Raw genomic sequence first — 27989 nt, forward strand, 5'->3', positions numbered from 1 at the left:
GAAGCAGCTGATGACATGGGGATTCCACATGAGGTAGCGAGGGGGGCGTGGTGCACAGGAGGATCTGCAGGAGCAGGGCATGACACATATTAGGGCATTAAAGACTTTCATGCTAGTTCTGCCATCATTAGCTAAGCTCACAAGAGTGACTTTCAAAATCATCTATCATTTAAAAGAACTTGTATCCATAAATGTAAATTCTGGAAATTCTGTTTTCATGGGGCCTCTATTTTTTTGGGAATAGGTCCACCTCTGGTTGGCATTTCTTCTGTGTTTGTTTACAGTGCTTTAAAAGAAAACTTTGGGGGGGGGTAGATGTTTATAAATCATTTTGATCATTTTTATAAATCAAATATTTGATCATTTTTGCATGACAATGACTGTACAAGGACCCTTGTTGAGAATGCAAGATAAGATGTGTATATGGATGTACATATATTTTATTGCAATGTATTGGATGGTGATTTGTATACTTTGGGCATTCCCAGAAGGAAAGAAACTTCTCACAAGATTTTTTTCTCCATTTGTGGTCTTCTGTAATCTTCTAGACTCTTAGTGATATGACTCATGAAAATTCAGCTTTAGTATATAGATGTTTCTTGGCTACGTACGGGCATTCAGAACCCATGGAAGAAGACGGCGAAAGCATTACTCTATTTTAGCCCTGGATCACGTGCTCTTATAAAATGAAAGCTTTCCCCTCCACTTGACTTGACATACCTTGTCTTTAGCATGAATAATGAATGGTAAGTGCCCTTGACTGCTGGGGGGGTTCTTGCACACAAAAACACACCCAGGTACTGATGAATGCAATGACTGCCCAGAGCAGGTGGCAGATTTGTATTTTGTGAAGTCAATCCACGTGAGATAAGGGGCATAAGAAGGGAGCCTAGTTGTTATCAGGGACGATTCTAAGATTAGGAGGCTCAGCCCACAAGACAACGCATCGAAATCACTAAATGCATTTTGAGTAATATTTTTTTGAGGGGGAATGCTACAAAAAATAGGGTGAACTACTGCGATAATACTGTCTCCATGCAAACATTTAAATTTTTGGGGGTGGAGGGAGGCATCACAATTGAAGTCGACTGAGAGCATTATTGCTATGGAAGAGTAAAGCATACTACGCTATAAGAAGACGACTGAAGAACAGGCACACAGTGATACAAAGCTGTGCAGCGTCAAAGCTCAGGTTGCGCCTGCTTGTACGCATGCGCGCGAAAGCTTCATTCTGTCGAGGTGTTATAACGGAGTGGTTAAAAATGCGCATGTGCACACGTGGTTGCAAGTTCAAAATCCATCCATCCATCCATCCATTTTCCAAATCGCTTATCCTATTGGGTCGCGGGGGGTCCGGAGCCTATCCCGGAATCAATGGGCACGAGGCAGGGAACAACCCAGGATGGGGGGCCAGCCCATCGCAGGGCACACTCACACACACATGCACACCTACGGGCAATTCAGCAACTCCAATTAGCCTCAGCATGTTTTTGGACTGTGGGGGGAAACCGGGGAAACCGGAGTACCCGGAGGAAACCCCACGACGACACGGGGAGAACATGCAAACTCCGCACACATGTGACCCAGGCGGAGACTCGAACCCGGGTCCCAGAGGTGTGAGGCGACAGTGCTAACCACTGCACCACCATGCCGCCCCCAGTTCAAAATCCTGTGATGGGAATTGCTGTTATACCACGTAAAAAACCAGGGCGTGTAAAGTACGTCAGTCTGCATGCGTTAAAAGTGACTCAGGATAAAATAATTTAGCAATTAATTGATCCGGATTACTTAACAATGGGTCGAAGACGTCGGATTCATTTTTGTTTCATCCCAGTTCCCAGACACCAGGAAGATTTTCAAAACTCCTGACTGCTTGGGTCAGGTGTTTTGGGAACTGGGATAAAACAAAAATGTGGATCTGTCCAGTGTGCCCGAGTACTGGTTTGGTTAACACTGGTGTACAATATAAGATTTAATTTTTATGTCGAAACGTACAAATTCTGAAAAATGACTGGCATATATGTCATTAACCTGAGATCACAACTCACGCCAACCAAAGTAGAATGGAGTGTGAACAAACCAGAATAAGAAAGAAAGAAAGAAAGAAAGAAAGAAAGAAAGAAAAACTCCTCACGACACTGCGCTTATAAATCGTTGGTAGATAGACGGGTAAAGTTAAAACTTACTGCAAACTCATTATAAATGAAAGACATATTGGAGCCTAATTGATAGTTAAGGGGGCATTAAATTAAACGACGTCTAATGATCTTAAATAGCTCGAAAAGAAGAGTAAGGAGAAAAGTAGCGGACAGAAAATATTTTTCCGAAGACTCGCCTCCGTAATCGGCATGCGTGCGTGTGTTCGCGTCCCTTCGCGTCCCTTTGACAGCGCACCTCACAAACGTAAACGCTCGCGCTGCTTGTGGTTGCGCTAGTGTCCCGCACAGGTCTGACTATGTGACGTCAGAGGTTTCTGCATGCGGGTTCGTTTGTGTATGTGGGTGTTATAAATGACTTTGTGTTTCTTTTGTGGGTGCAATCTGTGTCTGGAGTCGATGTGTCCCACGAGGTGGCGATTGGGCAACTGAACCGGGAGGTCCCACTACTTAAAGGGAAGGAGCGGACATTGCCGCAGCTCCGTTCATTGTCGGTCTGGGAGAGGTGGATACGGAGAGCAGGGGTGGCGGGGGGGGCGGGTGAGTGGAGAGTGAGAGATAGAAATAAGCAGGCTCACCCCATACTCCTGGAATCATCCTTGCATACAGGAGTTATCGAGAGATGGGGGGGTGGGTGTCGGAAATAGGCTATACAAATCCAATTTCTTAATGAGCGAAATATCCCGGACGGTCATTCCCAAATTTCTTTGCGCGTCCTAGAAGTTGTAATTGCACTGCTGCGCTGGTTATACGGTAAGGCTTCTTCGGCTGTTCTTTGTGTGTCTTCGGTTATTTGCACGGTGCATCTCACTGTGTGCGAGTGACTCTGCATGTGGCAAATGGCACATTCACTCCCGAGGGAGGTGTTAAGAAAACTAGATCACGCATGACCTGTATATGGCAGCGGTAGGAAACAATTACCGTGTCCCCCCAAGTTTAACAATAAGTGTCTTCTCTATTTATTTTTTACTATAGAAGCTATGTTTCCTTGCATAAAAGTTTATCGAAAAGCGATTCTGCTTTGTCATAGAATGAGAAATCTAATTATTGCGCTTGCTTACTTTGGGTTAGAGTGTATAAAGTCCATGTTTTGGTAATAAACTGCATAAATATAGACGCGTGACTGTCCTTTGTCGGTGTGTGGAGCGGATTTGGCGATACTGATAAAGCATCCGAAGCAGATTGTCAGAGGAGCCAGTGAAGTGGTGATGGCGTGGCGGGAGCTTATAAAAGGGAGAGCATGGTCAACGCCAGCGGGCAGGATAAACACGCGGCTTCGGGGCAAAGGAGGAGAAGCCAAGCGTGGGAATTTCCAGATTGTGTTAGAATTATGGGGTGTAAAAGTTCAGGGTGTCGAATCTCAAAGCTGCTGGGTGTACAAAATATCCGAAATAAACAGATCCGTTTCCGACTTTTGCCGGTCATTACTCATGTGCTGCCTTATTTTAGTATATGTTACTGGAGCTGGGAGCTGGTTGCCTTACTTATTAACGGAATTGACAAACTGATGATTCTTGGTTAAGACAGAAATGTTCATCAAAGCGAGATCATTTCAAAATGAGAGTATTAATTAAAATCAACAAGGGCTCCTCAGATAGAAGAAATATGTAATTCATTCATGTCTTATTATTCTATAATAGTTATATTGCTTAAATTATAGTAATATTTTTGCAGCCATTCGTAAACAACCGTTTCCGATGCTTCTCAGCGTGTCGGGACTTAACCCTAAAAGCGATACCAACACAGTATATGTCAACGGTTTGAAACAATAACTCTGACTTAACCGTAACCGCCCCGCAGCAAGGAGCTGCAGGTCTGAAGCAGCCTGGGGACGAATCCAATTTTCTGGTACCGTGCTTACAGCGCACCACCTTCGGCTGTATCAGCGTTTGCGGTGCTCCAGCCTTCCTCCAGACACGCTGGTTTGCGGCTTCGAATCTAATTCATCTTATAATTATCTGTGGGTGGGAGTGCATCCCGTGCAGCTGGGGCCACCACGAAGCAGGGTGTATTATCAAGAAACTGCTGTTGCAGGCAACATCTGTCTCGCCCTGGTGGAGGAATTGGCTTGAGGTATAGCAATAATAGCGTCCGCTTTATAAGTATGGATACCTGGTAAATCCCCCCACCCTCAGCCACATCTTGCTGTGTCAGTGTTTATGTGAGAGAAATCGACTTTTTTTTAGAAAGCAGAAGCCGCCGGTGACAGCAGGGGAATGGGCTACTCAGATGGGGTACATCCGAATTTCCTTCAGTTCTGTCTGTGATTTACAGTTATGGTGTGTGTTTTGTGTATTTTACTTATTTAAGCCAACCCCTCCCCCCACCCCCAAGTCACTGGCCCATAAGCGTTTTTCATCTCTGCCGACTACGCAAAAACTGAATTAAAAATAAATATTGGCACCAAAAAGCACAGTTGCTTCATTATTAATGTAAGAAGTGTGTATGTGGTGTGGGGGTATTGTAGGACACGCACAAATTCATGAATTTTTACTGTACAAATACCCATGCAAAGCATGTATTTAATTGCAAGAAGAGAATATGAAAGCACACATTACATCCATCCATCCATCCATTTTCCAAACCGCTTATCCTACTGGGTTGCGGGGGGTCCGGAGCCTATCCCGGAAGCAATGGGCACGAGGCAGGGAACAACCCAGGATGGGGGACCAGCCCATCTGTTTTGATCCCCCAAAGTACTGTGCAAAAGTCTTAGGCAGGCAAAGAAAATGATGTTCAGATTATCCTCGTGTTGGTGTAAAACTATGATATTATGCCTGTCAAAGTGTGTCAGCTTAGCCCTTTCAGAACCTCTGCTAAAATCATCCTGGTATTTGCAGCGACCGTCCAGTGCAGCCATGTATTTTTTGACTTGGCCACTAGCACACCTCATACAGCTAGTCAATCTATCACTGACTTTTTAAACCAATATATTTAATTATTTAATTGATGAATTATTTAACAAAATCATGGAACAGCTGAGGTGCCCCTGAGGAGAAGTTTGGGGACTGGGTTCATCTAGCCATCCAACTAGATATCAGTAACTTTTTAGAAAACAGAAGAAATTATTGCTAGTTTTTATTGTGTTACTCTTAATTTACACATGTTCTAAATTGTGTTTTTTGTTCTAAGCCAAAGCACACTTGCTACCCAGATAAACAGCTTTAAACATTTCTTTGGACTGCCTAAGACTTTTGCACAGTACTGTATATCCCAGATAAAGTCAAGGATGAGAGAGTAGATATCACTGTCTGTGCATTAGTGAGGGACACCAAGCTCTGATTCTTTTCTTAGTCATTTATGGGAGGAATTTGGACTTTTTTTTTGATCAGACTGTCTGCAAAGTTCAGGTTGCTTTGTTAACCCTGGGTTGTAGGACTAACCATTTTGTTGACTGCTGTTCAGTCACAATCTCATCATCTAATTATATTCCTGTTATGTGAGGACCAAGGACAATATGAGCCAATCCATTCCTCTGTCAGGAAGGATTCTGACATTTGTCTGGACTGTCATGAGTCAGCTTTCAGGGCAGGAATTCCCACAAGAGGCACACAGACAAGGGAGGGGGGAGAAAAAACAGGTCTTTGAGATGGCTGAACGTGTGTCTCTGCAGAGTGACTGGGACCGTGGCGAAGGCTGTCATTGTGTTTGTGTTCCGGGAAATTAGAGGCCTTTGTTGAACACTGTGATCAGGAAGCTCTTCAGGAGAGGAAGCCCAGCTTTAGTCTGGCCTTCGTGTCTCCCTCAGGAGATTAATGAATAGGGAAAGGCACATCTGAGGAGGTGGCGGGGAAGGGGGTGGGGGGGCTGTCAGACAGTGTATGAGTGAGTAAATTGCTGCAGTCCATAGAGACCGGCAGTTGTTTGTATTCCAATGTAAGTAAAGCCCATTTATATATTTGACAATAATTTGGCTGTGACAGAAAGGTGGAATTATGGGTAAATCACATGATTGGGGTATTTTTAAAATGGTGCGCTTGGTGTGCCAGATGGTCAGGTCAATCACCTGTGTTTTAGGCCTACTGCTGCACTGGTTGATAGGATGGAGATCAACAGCCACACTCTGGCAACCACGAGGGGGCAGTTTTACTTCTATGGTAACATTAAAATTGAAATGCGCTCTGGAAGGACACAGGCATTCACTCTGTGTCCAAGTGCTGATATTTTATACCTATGGCACGGTGTAATTTTGCTCAAACAAGCTTTACAGAATGGAAACATGTATCCATAGACACAAGCTTTGTTAGCTCATTACTGAAGCCTTCCTGCTCATATTCATTTCGTAATTGTGCAATTGTAGTGGTAATTGTAAGGCATTGTTTTAATACTCTTTGCTGTGATTGGCTGTGGTACACACACACACACAGTACCCAACATTACAGGGACACGGTCCCAAACCATCCAGACAGCTGCTGACCACAACCAGCCATGTCGAATCAGAGCAATAAATTCAGATGTGACTCAAGCCTAGCAGACTAGTAGACCACATTAATTCGGTTTTCAAACAAAAGCGGTTCTCATGGTCCGTCGGGTGACGATAAACCATCTCAGGACAAAGTGGGTCATTTGCCATATTAGGAGACATGCTTTTGTCTGGGGAAGGGGCTTTCCTGTCAGAAAGATTATGGTTTATAAGTACGTGTAGTCATAGTGGGCGTCTTCCTGACCAGTGCATTGTGGGTACAGTCCGCATGTTACGTAAGATCAGCCAGTGCACTCAGCTGTGAATCACTTTGCCTGATGTTCCTGTTTGCTGGCCCGGAAGGGACCTTCCACTTTGTGCTTCCCAGCCGCGTATTTGGGGCATCTGCTGCGAGTCTCTTAAATATGCGATGGTCGTGTGCATTTCCACTGCATCGTCACCCTAATCTCCCACTTACCCTGCGCTCAGCGACCTTCCCAGACACACAACAAACAAACACTAAAAGAACATCGTATTAAGGGCAAATTTTCAGCCTTACCAAGAAGATTAGCTTTGGCATTCGGTAGTGAAAGATTTGGACCTTCAGGTTCAAATTTTTGGCTGGGGGAGAGTGGGGGGGGGACGTGTGGATGTTTGGCTGTAATAAACATAGCAGTAATACAGTCTGTAATTAAGTTTGGACAGAACGGTGAGACAGGCAGAGGAACCTTCTAATCAGGCTTGTGGATGTCAGGCCTCAGGTGGTGAGAGCTGGTGCAGCTTGACTGACTTATTAATGATGAGTGCAGGTTCTGGTTGTTTCCAAAGCTGGCCATGACTGCTGGCCATCTGCACTGTCCGGGGGAATGAGGGTGCTGGTACGGCTGTTGGTGCCACGTGGTGATTTGGACTCATGGACCTGACAACCTGCCTTGCGAAATCTTCACATTCTTGCTGTGCCTTGTCTTTCAGAAAGAAGCCTTGCATGTCCAGCCAGTTAACCCCCCCCCCCGTCCATTAAGTACTCTAACACTCACATTAAATCCCTGTTCCCCACATTTTCATGCCTCCACTGTGTCCAAGGGTGTGCTGTGGGGGGGGGGGGGCGTCCTTCCTATTATTCATTGTTTTAAAGAGTTCAGATGCAGCAGCTGGCCGAAGGTCCTGCCCTTTTTGCCGTGTGGCTCCCCCTGGCCAGCTGCTTCGTCTGGACTGCTGCCTCTGCTCAGTATTTCACACAAGGGTGACACCGGGAGATTTTTCCTGCAGGAGCTGTTGGCAAAAAAATGGCTGCTCCTGGTCAGGCGGTGAGTGGGATGATTTCTGACCTTACAATGCTGAGGTTCCTTCTACAGCCAGAACAGAGGGTGTAACCATGTGCCTGTCGGACTTTGCGGATCCTTTAGGTCAAGTGGGCCCAGTGCCATGGCGACCCCCGCCCTTGCGAGTGCAGCTCTCATGCTACAATCACAACCAGGCCTATTAATCTATTATTAGTCATATTAACAGCTGAATGGACATATTTACTAGAAGCACTTACCTAGCGGGGTTAAGCTTTCAGGGTCTTAAATGTGCTGCCTCATCCTTAATGACTACTCCAGCCGACGGTTCCAGCCCGCTATTTGTGCTACACATCCCTGGGGACGCTATCTGCGTAGTTAGGGTTACATCCGCGGGCTTGGTGTAAGCAGACCACCACGCTCCTTCTGTCAGAGAGAGGTCAGGAACGCAATTGGGTGCATTTCCCCCCACCACCACCATGCGGCCAATCGTGTTCCACACGTGGGCACCGTGGTCAGCAGCTGATAATGTTTCCATTGCAAACCCCCACCCCCCACTCCGGGGTTATTGAGTAAGGTTTTAGTTGGCAAGATAACCTCTCCTCTCGAAAGAAACACCTCTCGAGAATCGATAAACACAGATCCAAAGAGGTACAGCTATTGTGCAAAGCCTTCCTTACATAATTCCAGCATTGGATCATTATCATTTTCACAAGTCATTATCATTATCACAAGTGCTAAAACTATGTGGCTAAGTAAGCACTATCTGTTATTTTATTACCGGAATGCCAAGTCTGTTCCGCGGAAGAAATTCCACGGTTGTTGATCACGCGATAAACGAGACAGAAAGCATAAAAATGGAGAATGGAGCTCCAGATATTTTGAAGCGGAACATTTTGAATTTAAACTCATACAAAACGGCTGGGCTGAAAGCAGGGTTTGCCCACCAGAATGCCTGTGCGATCTGCGGAGAAAGGGCCCTAATTAATTTACAATTTATACAAGTACTGACAAGTGGGAGACACCCTGTTCTTCCATCAACACCTCAAGGAATCTAATCTCCCCGGTCCTGTAAGGGGCTGGCACTATGCTCTCTGACATCAGCGGAGATGCCCAATATGGTGCTTGTCATTGTTTTCTGTTTTCTCTGCGGTGAGTAAAGAGATACGACCGTCGACATTCTTCTCTGAAAGCCCACGCTTCTTATCCTTGCTAAAATATGAGATCTTGTGACATGTTTACATGTTTGACAGTGAGATGGCAGGAAAGAGGTAAGAAGTCAAGTTCCATTTTTGAAGATACTCTGACATGAGGCACATCGCTGTCCCCACTCACCTCATTGCAGTTGTCGCTGTATTCTAAGGGCCTCCTTTTTGAATTTTTGGCGCTGCTGGTTTTCGTCTTCCCTCTGACCAATCACAGCACAGATCTGGTGAAGGAAGCAGCGTGACTGGATCAGAGTGGGCCCTGGGCAATCGAGCCACTACCCCCCACCCCTGTTAGGCAACTGGTATGGGAAAAAAACATGAAACAATACCCTCCCACACCCCCAGACTTGAAAAACCTCAGTATCAAGCTTGGAATGTATTTCCAGGCGGTTACTGCTTTCTATCAAAAGTCTGTAAATCTCGTCCTGGCCCCCACCGCCCCATTTCTGAGTGTCTGAGTGTGAGTTCCAGGCACGTGCAGACTCGTGACTCTGCTGCGCTGCGATCTTTCTGATGAGCCTTGGTGCGTTTGGAAGAAAACACATCAGCCCCCGGGTTCTTCGTTATTGAGGACACTTAGGGAACTATGTGAAGATGGAATCTGCTCCCAACGTTGTGTTACACTATTTCTAAATTTTTTGAGTCAAATTTACCTTTATTCTTGTTTTTTTGCTTTTCTCATACAGCTAGATAATTAATGAAGCACTTTCTGATAAATCAAAGCTACAAAACCTACTGCCTTCCAGGGATGTGAACCTGTATCCATCTGTTTGAAGTCTAAGCAAAATGTATGATACAAATAATGCAGTACGTCTGTTTTGCAGGTCATTTACATGAGTAGTGGATCTAATACCTGGCTACTTGTACAGCACATTTGATGCAATGTACTGGGATATGAGTTAAGGGATAAAAAATGCAGACTGAAATGGAACCTTTCACTTTATCATGAAGTGCATCATGTCACTGCTGTGTTGGCAGGTCATGTGATACGTAAGATGACCGGCGCATTTGTGTAACCTTTAAGAAGTTAACGTGAATTGCTTCAGCAACACAACCAAAATCATAGCAGTAGTGAAAACACCCAGACACACTTTTTGGGGCCCTGAGCTAAAGTCTCGTCATGTCGTCTTCTGACCCATTGCTGTTTTGCGTTTTGTCTCTCAAACGTTTCCTTTGTCTAGGGATGTTCAAAAGATTATGGCTCCTGAAGCAGAAACCGCCTCTCCTCCAGGCTCTGATATTTTAATGACCATGCAGGAAGCAGAGGGAAAGGACTGGCCATAGCCATCTCAAAGCTCTGAGTAAGACAGCTGCTTCTTTTTGTTGGGGGGGCTAGTGGTGTCCCCCCCCCCCCCCCCACCTGATGTGCTCAGTATGGCTCTGGGAGAAATGCTCCAGGATGGGCTATCCACATGAGACAAGGAAGATGTTTTCTTGGAGCATGTTTTAATCATTCACTGCAGCATTTTGCCACACGCAGGGCATTGTGGGTAACGGCAGTTGCACTACGTTCAAACTGACGGTAGCTTGGCTTTAGACGTCTGACATCTTGGGGCCGGTGCTGGCACTGTGCCAAGAGGAGGGTCCAAAGGGGCTGAACTCGTATCTAAAATGTTTTAGGTTTGACTCTTAGGACTGGCCCTGCTCTTATAAACTTGAAGAAGGACATGTCCTGGGAAAAAGTCCTCTATAAAAAGCCTGCTCACTAAAAGGATAAGGTATTAAATGATATATGTTTTCTGGCATGCAGCGTAGCAGTGCTTGCCCACTAATCGTTTGTTCAGCCTACTCTTTTAAAAAAGTGCTGCCAAGCCAAGGTGACAGAGTGACTCTTTGAGCCATTTGTTTGCTCTGATGGTCACAACATCCTTTAGCACTTTATCCATGTGCATTGTGGGATACATTCTGATAAAGTTTAATTGTGCCTAGTCCACGCCCTACATTCCTTAATGCGCAGGGCCTTGTCAACCATCCGCTCGGGTGCAAGTCTCATCCAGGACGTCATAGTGAGCTCTCTGGCATTGTGGGTCGTATGTCTGGGCAATCTGGGCAGCCAGCGGTCAAAGCTTACAAGCCCTCCATTGCTGATCTATATTCTGAAGAAATGGAATTTAGTGTGGAACACCAGATGAATACAGGGGAAAAAACACGAAGAGCAAAAGTCACAGTAACATTCTATGGTCTGATTTTAAAGCGTGGATTCAACAACTGCGACCAGGTTTTAAACTGAATAGTTGCAGAAACCGAGGCAGTTTCAGCAGGTTGAGCGGGACAGGGGGAGGAGAGGGAAGGGAAGGTAAGGGCAGGCCGACAGGCACAGAAATTAGATAAACTTCCATGCCATAAGCCCCGGCGAACATGGGTACGTATCCCGAAAGCGGAAAGGTTGTTTCTCACTCAGCTGTGTACTGCAGCCAAAGATAAAAGCCCAGGGAGATTGGGGCTCAGGAATAATTCAAACAAAAGAAACACTTCTGTTCTCTCTCTTGCTCTCTGGGGGCCTGCTTCAGGGAAGCGCTGTTGAAACAACAACCCTAGAAGAGAGATGTGGGTCTCCAGACCCTCTAAGCTCTCAGCTGTGACCGCTATGCCCCCTCCCACCTCAAGCTTCTCCACTCCCCTCTCCCCCCCCCCCACCCTTCTTTTCCTAAGGCTCAAAAGAGCACGAGACACAAAAACAACATTAACGAACTCCCACCGCTTGTATACAGATGAGACTGGTACCGATTTTCAAATTGCCAGACGAAGCGGAATACAGGCGTGTTCCTGCTCGCCTCTTCCCTATTGCGACGGGTGGCACATGCCTTCCGACAGGAGCCGAAAAGAGACCCCCCCACTCTCGCTGACCGCAGGACCCAGAAACCGGAGTAGGTGGTTAAAACAGGAGAGTGGGAAAAACCCACAGCTCTCAATTTGACCAGACATGCGACCAGGAAGGAGTTACGAGTGTCACAAATGGCGCACATCCGGCTTACTGCCAGCCCTGTTTATGTTCTGTGGTCCCAGCGCTACACCCTGTCAAGATAGAGGAAGGACTGTGTTTGGGAACTCGTGATTTTATTTTTCTTATAAATAGAATGTTTATAATCGAGTGGTCGCGGAAAAATGACATGGTGGAGAAGTCTTTGACAAAAAAAAAAAATTCCATTTCTGGAAGGACCCTTGCATCTTCAGATAAGGTAGCAAATGTTATGCGAGTTACAGTCAGATCTCTTATTACAAACATGAGACTGTAAGGTGCCCCAGTTCAGGTGTGGTTTCATCCGCAAACCTTGATTAGACGCATATTAATGGTAGTCCATCTATCCAACTGCTTCATCCTCATCAAGGTCATGGGGATTAATGGTGGTTAAAAGTATATTTAGTTCACCCCACCATGCTTGTTGGTCATGCTTTGTGCCCCTATGCTGTCTGCCCCACCTCTGACCTTGTACTGCATGAGCAGCAGGAAGTCAGGTGCCTGATTGCCCACTAAACAGGCGCAGAGAAAGGTTAGATGTGATGGAAACCTTCTCACTGATGTTTAAGTCATATTTAAATCATTTTGCTATCTTTAATATCTTGCAAGAGTGTATGTGTGTGTGTGTGTGTGTGTGTGTGGGGGGGGGGGGTCAGTCAAAACTGTTGTAACCCCATGTTTCGAACAGCCACCCTGTTTGTCCTGCAGCTTCATATCTGCCTGAATCCTAAGCATTGCTGTATACCTGCTTGAGTTCAACTCATTTTATAAATATTTCACGTCCTGTATCCACACGTGGCCTTTCCACCACTCTGCGACTCTTTAATATAGAAAATCATCACAAATCCTTTTAAAAAAAAAAAAAAAACAACAACAAAAGCCCTCTCTCAGCAGCTTCTCTATGTAATACACATAATTTTTCTTTCCTACTGAAAAATAATTGTTAATTGCTGACAGTATAAAACCCAAGCTGGCTCGCTTATTTAATGAGTCATCCATGTTAGTTTTGCTGCCCTATTACTGCTCTTGAAAGCTTTGTGTTTTTCTTTAATTTTATTGCATTCTGCAGCCATGACCTTTGAAGGTTAAACCAGGGCTCCTCCCACTTTCATTTTTTTTTTCAGCACAGTTTCCACGGCGATACTCAAAGTGCGGCCTGATGTATTACGTAGCCTCATAAATCCCTCATTTGCTGAAGTCTGAATGTGGTAACTGCCTTCTGAAAAAATATGGAGAGTGTAACTAGGGCTGCTGGGAATCTTACATAATCCAGTAAGATGTTTGTGTGTGAGTCTCTGGAGGTATTTGTGGTGCTGTGGTATGAAGCATGGCGCCACCACCAGGTTGGGGGACCGAACTGCCTGAGGATGCTTTTACACTTATCACAGCATTCATCTTCCTCCTCCAGACTGCAACACCATGGGGAACATGGAGAGCCAGAGGTGGGACCGCCTATTTTACAGAGATGGTGCTGGATATTTGTGCCACTCGTCCCGGAAGCACATGTCCCAGTCCCTCCATGTCACTGGCAAGCTGACAAGGTGCTCGCAGTACGTGTCCTCAGGGAAGGTGGAGCACCGAAGCTCAGAAGCCAGCACACGATCCAGTAGCACGCCCAGTATCCCCCAGTCTCTGACTGACAATGGGCTGAAGCCCTTCAATGAGGCCGGCACCCTGCCTGATTTTGGCAGCCCCATTTGGGTAGACCGCGTGGCCATGAGCCTGAGGCCCAGGTCGTTCCATAACCACGTGGCTTTGAACCTCATGGACCCACAAAAGACTCAGGTGGTACTCCCAGGGAAACGGGGCAGCAAGGCATATGCTAGGGGCTCTATCCTCCTCGAGAAGGTAAGGGTTGGGCCATGGAAACGCGCCAGACACAGGAAGAAGCGGTCCAGGTCTGCAGAAATGCATCGGGATGACAGCCTGGATTTCTCCATCTCCGATCTCAGCAGTACGGAGGAGATTGCGGAGGGTGACTGTCACGGGAACTATGGCAACCTGCTGGATATCAATAACAGGTCCAGTTCCATGGAAGAGTTCTATGCCCAGGGCAATCCGTCTCGCACACTCCTTCGGTACTTCGTCAAGCACTGGCCAAGGTCTGAAAAAACCACCTTAGAGGGTGGAAGCAGTGAGGCCTCATCACCATTTGAGGAGGACAGGAGTACTTTTGGCGCCTATACCTTGCCTTGCCGGCATTCCCACTGCCTGTCAGAGGGACTACCGAGCCACCAGGGGGCACTATGTGAGAGGTTGCAGGGTCGGAGAGTGCTGACCACTCAGGTAAGCCACCTGTACCTATTCAGCACAGCTCAGTGCACAAAACCCACTAAATGATGTATAAAAAAATTGGAATTTATTTTTAGTTTTTCAAATGTTTGCACAAGGGTGGTATGGTGGCTTAGTGGAGGGAGTGAGAGCCTCCCACCTACAGCACTGGGGGGTCAGATCCTGCCCTTGGCTATGTATGGCTATGTGTGTGTGGGATTTTCATGTTCTCTCCACATTTTGCATGAGTTACTCATACAATCGAAATTGCCCATTGCGAGCTTTTACTCTGTGATGGGCTGGTGTCCACTGCAATGTAGCCTCACTGTGACCCTGCACTGGATAAGTGCCCATGGTAGGTGGGCAATACATTTTTATGACTGTTCTCCCATAATATTTAGCCGCATCACCCAATAATACATGCAGAGAAACTTCCAGAAAATGCCAGGTATGTTACTGCGCCCAAGGTTCAAGTTTTTTCAGAAATGTATTGGAAGGGGGCCTTTGCATTGGAAAATTCAGCAGTGCTTAGGATACAAACTGGTTGTGTCATAAGACCCCAGTTATATGGAGTTGTTTCATATTTGCAGTGTAATACCCCCCGCCCCCCAACCCAAACTGCTTAACGGCAGAGTAGCAAAGGGAGTTAAATAAGGCTTTCTGAGATAGCTGTTGGCTTCTTATAATGCTAATGTGATTTACGTGTCTTCAAAATCAGGACTTCATATTTCATACAATTACCAATTTTGAATGTCTTCAAACTAGCTAGTATCTGAATTAATACTTGGCAAAATGACTTGGGTGTGAAGACTGTGGAAGGCTGTACGAGTTATAGAGCCAAGCAGGACTAAAGTTAAGCAGGTCCTGCCTGGGCCTCCTTATAACCCCTGCCTTCACGTTCACATGCAGGATGTAACAGCGGGGGACAGCAGTGAGTATGGCGACAGCGGCATCGACGGGGTCCCGCCCGACACGGAGCGGCGGTCGCGCCGCTACAAAACCATGTCGGCTTCTTTATCCGTGTGCTCAGCTACGGCACGCAGCCTGTTCAGCAGGGGAGGCAAGTTTGCCACCCAGGGAGTGTATGAGAATTTGCAGCTGGAGAGGAGCACCTTCCACGCAGTGGAGTGCCCAGTGGAGGTGGGATCGAGTCCCAGCGATGAGAGGAGCGATGGCATCAGGGGCCCCTGTGCCTGCCCGTCAGACCCAACGCCTGGCTCCACCCATAGCATGGTGCGCAAGGCCGGAGCCCTCTCTGTTAAGAACTTTTTGGTGCACAAAAAGAACAAGAAAGTGGAACCAGCCGGACGACGCAGATGGAGGCGCTATTGGGTATCCCTGAAAGGTTAGCTTAGCTGAATACCTTCGTCATTGTCTGAATATTTTTAACAATGATGGAAAAATCTGAAGGCCATCCGTCATTTTGACAGATTAGAACACTGAGTGCGATGTACCGTAGCTTTAAGTAATTCACAGCCCTGTGCAGTCGGTGGTGATTGAGCACGTTAATTAGCTAGTCTAGTCTTGTCTTTGATCTCACATGCATGACCTCGTGGTTTTGCCATGGCCATGTAGCGAAATGCAGCTAAATGTCTAATGTCCAAGGCAGCTAAATGTCAGAAGTTTTTTCTAAGAAGTTTTTAATGGCCTCCGCTGAAAAATGACCCCATCTGTGTAAATACATAATCTATATATATAGAATTTTTACGATCCTGTCCATCAAAATGACAGGCAGCCAAGGGCGTAACTTTGATTTTAACATCAGGGGTTTCAGGTCTCCACCCATTTAGGGGGACACATGATTATTGGGGGGGGGGGGTAGTATTAGCTGGTTTCCCCCCATAATTTATGCCTATGCAGACAGAGAAAAAGTCTAACACGGCTTCTGGTCCACACTGCATTTGCTGCACATGCTTGCTAACTGATAAGTGTGCATATATCCATGTTCCATGTTCTGCACTTTAATCCACAACAAGTAATAATGTTCTGTCGACTGAGGACCCTGCAGCACCCATTGGGTAATGGATTTATTCCCAGCTCTGACTATGATGTACTCAGTGAGGGAAATAAGTATTCAACACGTCCACATTTTTTTTTCATTAAACATATTTCCAGTATAGGTATTCATACGAAACCAGATATTGGTATTAACACAGTAAAATGCCACAGCTAAAGAAATCATAACATTCTACTACATAACAATATTTATTTTCAATAAAATGAAATGATACAGGAAAAATTCATTGAACACCCTAACAGAAAGTTGTTTAATAGTTAGTGGAGAAGACTTGATCATCGGGTTCTGGCCTAAATTTCATGTTGATATCTGCATTGGAAATATTGTTCATGAAAAAAATACCCCCTCTCCATGAATCTCCACCTTATCATGGTGGAGGGGCTTGTGTGCCTCCATGATCCTAGGAGCTATGTTGTCGGGGGCTATTGCACCTGGGAGGGTCTCCCTAGGCAAACTGGTCCTAGGTGAGCGGCCAGACTAAGTGCAGTTCAAACACACTTCCATGTTGATTACGATAAAGGACCATGTTACTCAATATTCTGCTGGGGGACTTAAATGTTCATGTGGGTAATGATAACGAAACCTTTAAGGTGTGATTGGGAGGAACGGCCTGCTTGATGGTAATCTGAGCGGTGGTCTGTTATTGGATTTCTGTGCTAATCACAGTTTGTCCATAACAGACACCATGTTTCAACATAAGGGTGTTTATAAGGGCACCTGGCACCAGAGCAGTTTGATGATCGATTTTGTAATCGAATTGTAGGATCTGCGTCAATATGTTTTGCACACTCAGGTGAAGAGAGGAGCTGAGCTGTCTACTGATCACCACCTGGTGGTGAGTTGGATCCGATGGCGAGGGAAGATGGTAGATAGACCTGGTAGACCCAAATGCATAGTGAGGGTGTGCTGGGAAAGTCTGGTGGAGGCCCCATTCCAGGAGATCTTCAACTCGCATCTCTGGCAGAACTTCCCTTCTCTCCTTATGGAGGCAGGGGACATGGAGCCTGAATGGGCCAGCTATGGAACTCCATTGCTGAGGCAGTGGCATGGAGCTGTCGCCATAAGGATGTTGGTGTCAGTCACGGCAGCAATCCTTGAACTCAGCGGTAGACACCAGGCATAAAGGGAGCTGTCAGGCTGAAGAAGGAGGCCTTCAGGGCTTGGTTAGCTTGTGGGACTCCGGAAGCAGCGGACAGGAACTGGCAGGCCAAGCGGGAAGCGGCTCAGGTAGCTGCTGAGGCAAAAACTCAGGTGTGGGAGGAGTTTGGTGAGGCCATGGAGAAGGACTTTCAGTCGGTTCTGCAAAGCGTCAGGTGACTCAGGAGGGGAAAGTTGGGCTTCACCACTGCTATTTACAGCAGGGATGGAGAACTGTTCACTTCAACTGGGGATATAGTTGAGCGGTGGAAGGAATATTTCAAGGATCTTCTGAATCCCACTGATGTGCTTTCCATGGAGGAAGTAGAGCTGGAAGTCTGAGAGGAGGACTTGCTAGGCAATAGGGCTCTGGGGGTGGATGGGATTCACCCTGAGTTCTTGGAAGCTCTTAATGTTGTGGGGCTGTCTTGGCTGACATGCCTCTTCAACATTGCGTGGACATTGGGGACAGTGCCTTTGGATTGACAGACTGCGCTGGTGGTACCAATCTTTAAGAAAGGGGACTTCAGGATGTGTTCCAACTTTAGGGGTATCACACTTCTCAGTCTCCCTGGGAAGGTCTATGCTGCGGTACAGGGTCCATCCGTTGGTTGAACCTCAAATCCAGGACGAACCCCTCAGAAGGATACTGGAGGTTTCAAGGGAGTTTGCCCAACCAGTCTATGTGTGTTTTGTGAACTTGGAAAAGGCATAAGACCGTGTCCCTCAAGGTGGGGTGCGGGGGTCCTGTGGGGAGTGATCCAGAAGTATGGGGTCTATTGTTGAGGGCCATCAGGTCCCTTTACAAAAACGGATCAAGAGTTTGGTTTGCATTTCCAGCAGTAAGTCAGACTCATTCCCGGTGGGTGTTGGACTCCACCAGGGCTGCCCACTGTCACCGATTCTGTTCACAATTTTTATGGACAGAATTTCTAGACGTGGCCAGGAGGCGGAGGGGGTCCGGTTCAAAGGCCTTTGTTTTTGCAGAAGATGTAGTCTTGTTGGTGTCATTGGGCTGTGACCTGCAGCATGCACTAGGGTGGTTTGTAGCTGTGTGTGAGGCAGCCAGGATGAGGATCAGCATCTCCAAGTCTGAGGCCATTGTTCTCAACCGAAAAAGGGTGGATCGCCATTTCTTGGTGGAGGATTAGTTGCTGCCTCAAGCGGAGGAGTTTAAGTATCTTGGGGTCTTGTTCACGAGTGAGGGGGAAAAGGAGCGGGAGATCAGCGATGGATCAGCACAGTGTTGGCAATAATGCAGGCACTGTAGCATTCTGTTTTGGTGAAGGGGAAGCCTAGCCAAAAGGCAAAGCTCTCAATTTACTGGTCGATCTACTGTACATTCCTACCCTCACCTCTGGCCATGAGCTCTGGGTAGTGACTAAAAGAATGAGATTGCAGATACAAGCGGTCAAAATGAGCTTCCTCAGCAGGGTGGCTGGGCTCAGCCTTAGAGATAGGGTGAGGAGCTCAGACATTCGAGAGGGGCTCAAAGTCGAGCCACTGTTCCTCCACCTCGAAAGGAGCCAGTTGAGGTTGGTCGAACATCTATCTAAGATGCCTTCTGGACGGCTCCCTGGAGAGGTGTTTTGGGCATGACCAACCGGGAGGAGACCCCAGGGCAGACCCAGAACACATGGGAGAGATTATTTCTTTAACTGTATATTGTGTTGAAACACCGTCCAAGGGAATTAGGTTAAAGTGGATTGGTTTCTCTAAATTGTAGGGGTGTGTGTGTGTGTGTGTGTGTGTGTGTGTGTGTGTGTGTGTGTGTGTGTGTGTGTGAGGCTGTTCCCGTGCTTCCTTGGATGAGTTACAGGGTCACCCTGTACTAAGTAAATGTTACGAGTAAGTGTAAATCTGCTTGCTCCTCTATAATCGAGACCTGCACTTCTTGGAGCTGACCACTAGAGTTAAATTGGTGAATTCAGAACATGCAGGCAAACTGTCACATGACAGCATGAGATTCTCTGTGGGTTCGTCAAAGCACATTAGATTTCATGTGATTTAAACAGGTTCCACATGTGAAGTCTCCCATCCCTTCATAAATCCCCTTAGGGTGCACCCTGTTCTTCTATGAAACGGATGGACGCTCAGTGATCGACCACGACAGCATCCCGAAGCACGCGGCGTTTGTGGAAAACAGCATTGTTCAGGCCGTGCCAGAGCATCCCAAAAAGGACTTCGTGTTTTGCCTGAGCAACTCGCAGGGGGACGCTTTCCTTTTCCAGGTGAGGTTGCATTCACAATATCAACAGTCAGAGTCACTGCTATTACAGTATGTGGGAGCACCTCCTTGTGGCAGGTGGAGCATTACATTGCATTTAGCAGATGTATGTTTTTGCAAAAGTTGGCTCAGACGCAACTGGCAGTTACAGGCCTTAACAACAAAATAACTCTACAAACACTGGGACTGTATGAACCAGCATCCTTACACTCATAAGCATAGGGTCCTAACCCACTGATCGATACAATGAATGATCGATACAGGATTTTTTTCCTTAGCCTGATAAAGTCTATTTGAACTGGAGTACCTTACAAGCAACAAATTATCCAGCTAAGCAAGAAGTCCTGTCATTGCTGCTGTGCATTGTGGGGCTCAGTGGGCTAATAGGAAGGTTGCTGGTTCCAAACCAGCCTTGTCATGTCTATGGGTTCTTGAGCAAAGCCTTTAACCTCACAACAGGTGGCTGCCTTTCACCTACAGAGAGCAAGCTGGGGGGAGGCATAAAGAGAATTTCCACATAGGGATTGATAAAATATCAATTATTATCGTTATTATGCTTAAATTAATGGTTCTGATTTCAACAGCGCTCTTGCTGCTAAACCAGCAATTTCAGTCACAGCTTGATGTTTGCAGTTCATTTTAAGCACTGTGTCAAGGGTAAAATAGTAGGGTCTTTCCTTAAGCAGTTGTTACATGTCTGCATTTAAAGTCAACATTGTTACTTGATGGCGGCCAACGGCCAGTACCGGTGAAGCCAGACAGACTTTGCCGTCCTTCACAGACGTCGAGCCAGACAGAGCTGGAGAACTGGATCACGGCCATCCACTCTTCCTGTGCGGCGGCGCTGGCCCGACAGCAGCGTTGGGATGACACCGTGCGCCTGCTGCGCTTTGAGATCCGCAAGCTGGAGCAGAAGATCGACATGGACGAGAAGATGAAGAAGATGGCAGACATGCAGCTCTCCACCGTCCCTGACAACAAGAAGAGAAAGACCATCCTGGAGCAGGTAAAGTCGTCCTGCTTAACACAGAACAAAAAGGGGCGGGATTATTTGGTAAAATCACCCATCACAACGAATGAATGGAGATCCTTTGACAGAAATGCAAGAGCGTAGGAGAGGGTTCGAGATTGGGGGAGGGGGCACAACTTAATTTACATTCAAAAGTCAGATTATTGGGAGCATGAATAAATCCAAATTAAATACTGGGGGGGGGGGGAGGGTGTAACTCATCACCCCCGGTTCCTAAACCCTGGTAATGAAGATTTGCAACATGAAACACCTATGCTTGGTGTGGGGGCTGGGTATACAGATAATTGTGGGTTTATGGAAATGCTGCCTGCTAAAGCTGACTTTTAGGCAAGGAGTTACGTAGTGTCTTTGTTGGGCTGCTGTGATTGGCTGGAACACGTCCGAGCTGAAAAAGTCCTTACAGAAGACGGTTGAATGGGAGGGATTGTTCCTCTCCTCTCTAGATGGCCAGGAAGAGTGGGAGAGGCTATGAACCCGATGATGTGGTGGTGGGGGGGCACATAAGCTCAATGCCTGGCAGTGCTGCTAACGTGGAGAAGGAGTCAAACTGAATACCACGGGGGCCTAAAACCGCAATAACAAAAACAGCATTTTTTTCCTTGCTAATGAGCCCCATGATATCCTGCTTGGCCTCATCTCCCTTAAGCGTCTTTGATGTATACTCAAAACAGAAAAAATCTCTGCTAGCGAATAGCACCAGTGTTTCCCTCTGCATCGCTGCTCCCTTTTTCATCTTTTTTTGGTATCTGGCCAGATATTTCTGTGGGAGCAGAATCTGGAGAAGTTTCACATGGACCTATTCAGGTTTCGCTGCTACCTGGCCAGCCTGCAGGGCGGCGAGCCACCCAATCCGAAGCGGCTCCTGGCGGCGGCCTCCCGCTCCACTAAAATAGCCATGGGACGTCTGGGGGTCTTTTCAGTCTCCTCCTTCCATGCACTGGTGAGTTTCTCTGTAAGAAATGCATCCTCTGCCATGAGTCACATGACTCACCTACTGTATGGACACTTACCCAGTAAAGGGTTGCAGGGAGCCTATTCCTGGGAGCACAGAGCTCAAAACACCTTAGATCAGATGCCTGAATGGAACACACACACACACACACACACGCACACACACACTCATACCCATGTACCTGTCTAAATGGGGACCGTCCATTTATTTCTATGGGAAAAACCCTAATCCAATCACGACACCGTTAACCCCTACCCAGCCCTGACCATAACCATAAGTATCCAAACAAAATATGAGACTTTTGGCATTTTTCCTTTTTTGATTGCATTCACAGACCCTTGTGGGGACCTGAAAAGTGCTCCCCACAATATAAATAAACAGGTTTTATTACATTATGGGGGGCATTTGGTCCCCACAATGCTATATAAACTTAATCCACACACACACACACAACAGGTGATCAGAAGATGCCAGGGACCCTGTGAGAGGAAAGAGGAGGACCTATAAGAAAACCACAGGAATACAAGGAGAACTGGCAAATTCCACACCAGCATCAGCAGGGCCAGGATCACAGAGATCCTGTTCTTCAGCAATAGCAGCAAGCTAATTTTATCCTGTGGACTTTGTTAATTTGGCATCCCGTTATTATGGTTTCAGGGTTTGCGCTAACACAGGTTTGGCATGCGGTGGGAACTGCGAAGCTAGAAGCAATGCTGAAAACACCACTGGCTATTAATAGCCCTTAGCAACACACAGTCACACAACCAGCTCTGTATTTATAAAACTCAGAGTGATAATGCAATAGAAAGAAACACTGATAATAAAATTAGGTCCCAAAATGTTTTAACTTTAGAGAACCCATTTTCTTTTCCTCACATGCATCTAGCTAAAAGCTGACATAATTTGGTAGCAACGGCACTTGAAAATAAAACAAAGGGCTTGTTGTTTTATTGTCCATAGCACTGGGTGGGGGGGGGGGTCACTGAATTTGACATTGAACACAGAACTCTCTGGAAACAGCTGATGCTGTTTTAACGCAGATTGCAGAACTGGCTAACTGGTCCGGTTCTCGATCCCGGCCGCCCACATAATCCATTGCACAGGTGGGCGTCAGAATAGGCCGCTATCACAGTGCCACGACTAACAAGATCTCAAGGCTTCGGAAGAAGCGCCCTTTGAAGGCGGTCCTTAAACTAAATATATTCCTCTCTTTGCTCTGGTCTTTTAATCTCAAATATTAAATGTATTTTTGTAAGAGCAACAAACATGACATCTTTACATTTTCCTAATATCGACACACACCTCCTGTTCCGGAATGATGGATGTTATTTGTACATTAGTGACTGTTCCTTTGAAAGCCTTATGTAAAAATATAAAAAGCGACAGTCATGTCGAACATATTCGATAATTTAACCAATATACCCTGAGAATTGGCACAATATCTTAGAAGGTCGCACTTATACTTCACAGCTGCAGGGGAGGGGGTTGAATTTTGCCCCTGTTCTGTGTGTTTGGATACATTCTTTCTGTGTTGTGTGGGTTTCCAGGCTATTTCAGTATCCACAGTTTGAAAACATACTGTCAGGTGGACTGTTGTTTTTAAGTAGCCCGTGGTGATTGAATGGGTGCGCCCTGAAATGGACTGGCATACAATCAAGGATGTTCCCTTGCCTGTGCCCTGTGCCTCTTGGGATTGGCTCCAGGACCCCTGCAATCTCGTACTGGATAAGTGGAAGATGGATGGATATAGTGGGGCTGGATGTTTTGTAGTCTAAACCAGGGCAGCCCATTCCTGCTCTTGGAGATCTCCCACCCTGCAAAGCTTAGGTGCAACCCTAATTAACATAACTGGCTCTAATACTGAGATGCTACTGAAGGGCCTGATTATCTGTATCTGGTGTATTAAATTGGAGCTGCACTTACGCTCTGCAGGGTGATAGATCGCCAGGAACAGAAACAAGCAGCCCTGGTCTAAACTATGACGCTGCATTTTAATAGGCTGCCTTCCTAGATCTGCATTCCGATCTTGTGACCCTGAATGCTTGAAAACTCACCCCAAGCTTTTGCATGCATAAGTAGATGGTAAAGGGACAATGCCATGCACTTCCTGTCCCCTAGGTGGCAGCACGCACAGAGACTGGGGTGCGCCGACAGACAAAGATCATGTCCAGGACCTCAAGCAAGCACAAGAGCAGGTTCTCCTCGCTCTGGGGGCTGGACACCATGTCAAAAAAGAAGACAAAGGACCGGCCGAGTATCAGCCAGGTAGCTTACTTCATGTGGGACCGGCCGAGTATCAGCCAGGTAGCTTACTTCATGTGGGACTAGCCGAGTATCAGCCAGGTAGCCTACTTCATGTGGGACCGGCCGAGTATAAGCCAAGTAGCCTACTTTATGTGGGACCGGCCGAGTATCAGCCAAGTAGCCTACTTCCTGTGGTTACACATGGACAGGAATGGCAGACCCACAGGCCATTATAGATATTCTGTTACCCTCATAACCTTTTTCACCTTGGTAGCCAGAATGTTCCAGGTTCAAATATCTGGAGGATCCCAGGTGTTGCAACCTTCATCAAGAAAGTGTACAATGAGCCACTGCTGTCTAAATTATTTAAAAATAAAAATTTTGTTTGTGTAGACTACCATCCTTGTACCTTTTGCTTCCTCGATAGGATGCACGATTCTCATCATGTTATACTGGATAACTAGTTGGGAGATGAACGGATGGATGAAAACCTAGACAGAACTGAGCTAAAGATTATATAATAATTATATGGTAATTTCTTACCAGTTTGACTGACACCGCCTCTCACGTATGATCTTGTTGAATTACAGGTGTTTGCTGATGGCAGGGAGCTGGCAAAGGAGTGCCCGGATGGCACGCTAGTAGTCACCGCCAAGGAACGCGCGGTACGTGGCTACCATGTAGGCATCGCGTCTGGGAAGGCAAACTGTCGCGAAAGCTGCTACCTTGTGGTGTATGACTGTTTAGCATTTTCTGACTGGATGAGCACGTGTATTTGGGCAGGGATTCGATTTTGCCACCCTGTCCACCACTTATTGGGTGACTGGGTGGGGGGAGCGCATTGGTCACCAAAATAATGAGTTTCAGGTCAGCAAGGAACCAGACACCCATGCATGCCACAATGCAAAATGATGGATGTCTTGGCACTGTATGTCTGAGATACAGGCCCGGGGAGGCAGATGGTAGGGGGGGGGGAAGCTGGGGGAGGGAGGAGGTGGCGGAGGTGGGAGCAGCATGCTGATCCTATCGTCTGCTGCGGCGAAGTGTGAGGAACGCACAGACAGGTGCTGCAGGCTGAGTGAGGCTTCTAGCACCGCAATTATCTTCAGCAGAAGGATGTGTGTCTTTTGTTTCTGGTAGAGGAGAGGTTTGAGTGTGTGTGTACGTGCCTGCATGTGTGTGGGAGGAAGGGTGGATGTCGGAGACAACAGGAGAGAGCATGTGCAACCGAAGTTTGATGGGCAGCAGAGTATTAATCAGTAGGGAAGGTAAGGTGACATTGCTGAACTTGCACAGAGAAATTAGAGGTTCTCCCATTTGGCGATTGAATTTTTTCAGAGTCCATTGTGCTAATGAACACAGCAGGGAAAGCTCACACACCTCCGTGGGTTAGTGGAGTGGGATGTGTCAGCATCATCTTGTACTGTTGCTCCGTCAATTAGCAAGCCGAAGATCCGGGATTGCAGTGCTCTGAAGCACCAGCTCCCCAGTGCAAGGTATTTGGGTTGATGTTTGATGCCACTGAAGCTCATTTGTCATTCATCAAAGCACCCAGAGGTGCACTTCCTACCCTGGCAACAAATAGGCATGTAAGAAAACCATAACCTTTAGTAATTTGAGGCTAAAAACCCTCCTTACTGGCAAGTCCTGTGATCACTGGAATTACAGGAGATCCAGACGATAGGGGAGTGTGACGCCAGACGTGGCCTGAACATTTCCTCACATCACTCTGTGCTTTCTGTTCCCTGTTGTGAAGTGTTTGAAGTCTGTGGGCGAAAGACTTTCACAGAGTTATTTTTTCAAAGAAGATGGAGAGCAAAGGACCACCGAAGGACATTCCCAAGCGCCTCACAGATGGAGATGTTTGGGTCTCCAGCAGCCTCATACCTTCGTGGGTGTGTCTGCCCAACGATCGGCCAGTGCTCGCCGTCATCCGGCCAGGGGAGTCCACGCTCGACGTCCTGGAGATCATCTGCAAGGTAAAACGTAACAGGTTTTTTTATCACATTGTGGACACACACACACACACACACACGCACACACACACACACACACACACAGAAGAGCTGAAATATTATGACAACCCCTACGACAAGTGCATAATGTTGACTATGTCATAAAAATGGTGCGTCTCAAGGTTTGGGATATATTAGAGAGTAAGGTGACATTTAGTACTTGTAGTTGACATGTTGAACGCAGAAGAAACGGACAGGGGTAAAGATCTGAATAACTTTGGTAAGGGCCTAATCATTATGGTTAGATGGCTGGAACAAAATCTCCAAAACTGCAAGGCTTTTGGGTGCTCAAGGTCCACCGTGATGAGTACCTACTGAGAGAGGACTGAGGAGGGGAAAACCAGGACAGGGTGCTAGTCGGCTAAGACTCATCAATGTGAGATGCAAGCAAAGGCTCTCCCGTCTGCTACAAACCAACAGAAGTACAACTGTGGCAGCAATGGCAGGGAATTCAGCTGACCTGTGAGTGGTTTAAAGTAATGAACATCGATGTCATAGGCCTATTCCCCGATCGGGGACGTGGTAGGAAAATAAAGAAAAATAAATGTAAAACTCTTCATCTTAATAAGCTAAAGGGGAAAAATAAACTTGTACCTCTAGTCCAGATGTGAATGTTCGCCCCTCCTTTCCACTTAACTGCATCTCTCACTGACCTATCCGATGATATAGGAGCTCATCTCTCGGTTCATGCTGCCATCAACTACAAGCATAAATAGGCTAATTTCCCATAACTAGCAATGAAATCACTTTCTGTCTATAGCCTAATACTACTTCACAAAATGAACATATCCCGCCTCGTTGTTCCTTCCTCTTTCTCCGGTACGTGTAACATTCTGATTACATCTAACATTCAGCTCATATGTAGTGAGCTTTATGCTGTCAGTGACACAGGGCTGTCCTCCTCCTTCCTTCTGTACCAGGGACCCTCTCATTTCTTCATTTTTTCTTCCTACCTGACCTAACTCATCCAGATTGGTGGCTATATTCAATACGTTCACATATAGCTGTAAACGAAATGCAAACAATATTATTAGTAGCATTTAAAAAAAATCAGTGACTGTACCTTATATTAAGCTACACAAAAGTCATTGTATAGCTGCATAATCTCTGTATTTTAGCCAGTACTAAAATAAATAACACTGTCATCAAATACCATTTTCAAGAACCCTCCGCTTACCCCATAAGGCTTCAAGAGAATGGAAAGGGGTTGTGAATGAATGTGATGAAGGGCGTGCTCTCTGGTTTCATATCAAAATGCTCTATTCCCCACTATTCAGAATTTCTGACTATAGAAGGGGATCATGGGGATTTGTTAAAGATCTTGTTTTAGAGCTGCAGTGTCTCGCTGAACAGAGGCCGTGTCCTGCTGGGCCGGAATGAATGACAGCGACACCCAATCACGCGGCGATTGTCGCAAGCTTCAGATAAGGGCCACCGGATAATGGATTTCACAGCCGGAGATTTTCCGGAGATTGCCCGGGCAGGGTTCGAATCAGTGGCGGTTCTCTCATCATGCTCAAGTGTCATTGATTGCTGTGGCATGAATTACGTTAACTTTTAAAATCATAAGGTAGAATAAGAAACTTGCTGTAATGGCGATCGAATGCCTGATCAGTTTTCTTCTTCTTTTTTTATGGTGATTAATCGTGAATCTGTGGGATATTATCAGTCTTAGGTAGCTGTCACTTTAGCTACTTAATTGTCTCCGATACAGCAGCTCAGTTGGAGCTGGAGCTGCCTTTTGATTGGTCTGCTCCAGAAAGCTTTAATTGGAGATGAGGCATTTATCTGGAGAAAGTGACACATTAGCACTGATGTGTAATTGCCTCCCTATACCTGCCCCTGGGATCTGTGTCTCTCTCCTTACCCTTCACTCATTGTGCTTTTTCCCTGCACCCTCGTCATTACTGTCATCGCAGCACATCATTATAAAGCAAAATTGAGGCGTGTCATCGCAAAGTGAAACTGAGGCACATGATTGCAAAGCAAAATCCAGGCACCACATTATGGAGTGAAATCGAGGCATGTCATTGCAAAGCTAAATCCAGGCACAGCATTATGGAGCAAAATCGAGGCACGTCATTGCAAAGC

At 46.4% G+C, this 27989-nt stretch overlaps 1 protein-coding gene across 6 annotated transcripts in view; it reads left to right on the top strand.

The window, feature by feature from the left end:
- Positions 1-2636: 2636 nt before the first annotated feature.
- Positions 2637-27989, top strand: part of LOC125711830 (rho guanine nucleotide exchange factor TIAM1-like) — a 46791-nt gene continuing 21438 nt past the window's right edge. Inside the window, exons 1-9 of one of the 6 annotated variants that reach the window (XM_048981224.1) lie at positions 2637-2909; positions 13414-14291; positions 15186-15621; positions 19489-19661; positions 20439-20663; positions 21442-21627; positions 23758-23904; positions 24474-24548; positions 25689-25862. In XM_048981224.1, the coding sequence (XP_048837181.1) occupies positions 13425-14291; positions 15186-15621; positions 19489-19661; positions 20439-20663; positions 21442-21627; positions 23758-23904; positions 24474-24548; positions 25689-25862 (2283 nt within the window). In that variant the 5' untranslated portion in view covers positions 2637-2909; positions 13414-13424. Of the gene's footprint in view, positions 2910-10329; positions 10348-13413; positions 14292-15185; positions 15622-19488; positions 19662-20438; positions 20664-21441; positions 21628-23757; positions 23905-23932; positions 23944-24473; positions 24549-25688; positions 25863-27989 lie in introns of those variants that run through there. The other 5 variants (XM_048981223.1, XM_048981219.1, XM_048981222.1 and 2 more) reach the window with 5 other exon arrangements.

This window comes from Brienomyrus brachyistius, chromosome 17 (assembly GCF_023856365.1).
Source record: "Brienomyrus brachyistius isolate T26 chromosome 17, BBRACH_0.4, whole genome shotgun sequence".
Taxonomy (NCBI): Eukaryota; Metazoa; Chordata; class Actinopteri; order Osteoglossiformes; family Mormyridae; genus Brienomyrus; species Brienomyrus brachyistius.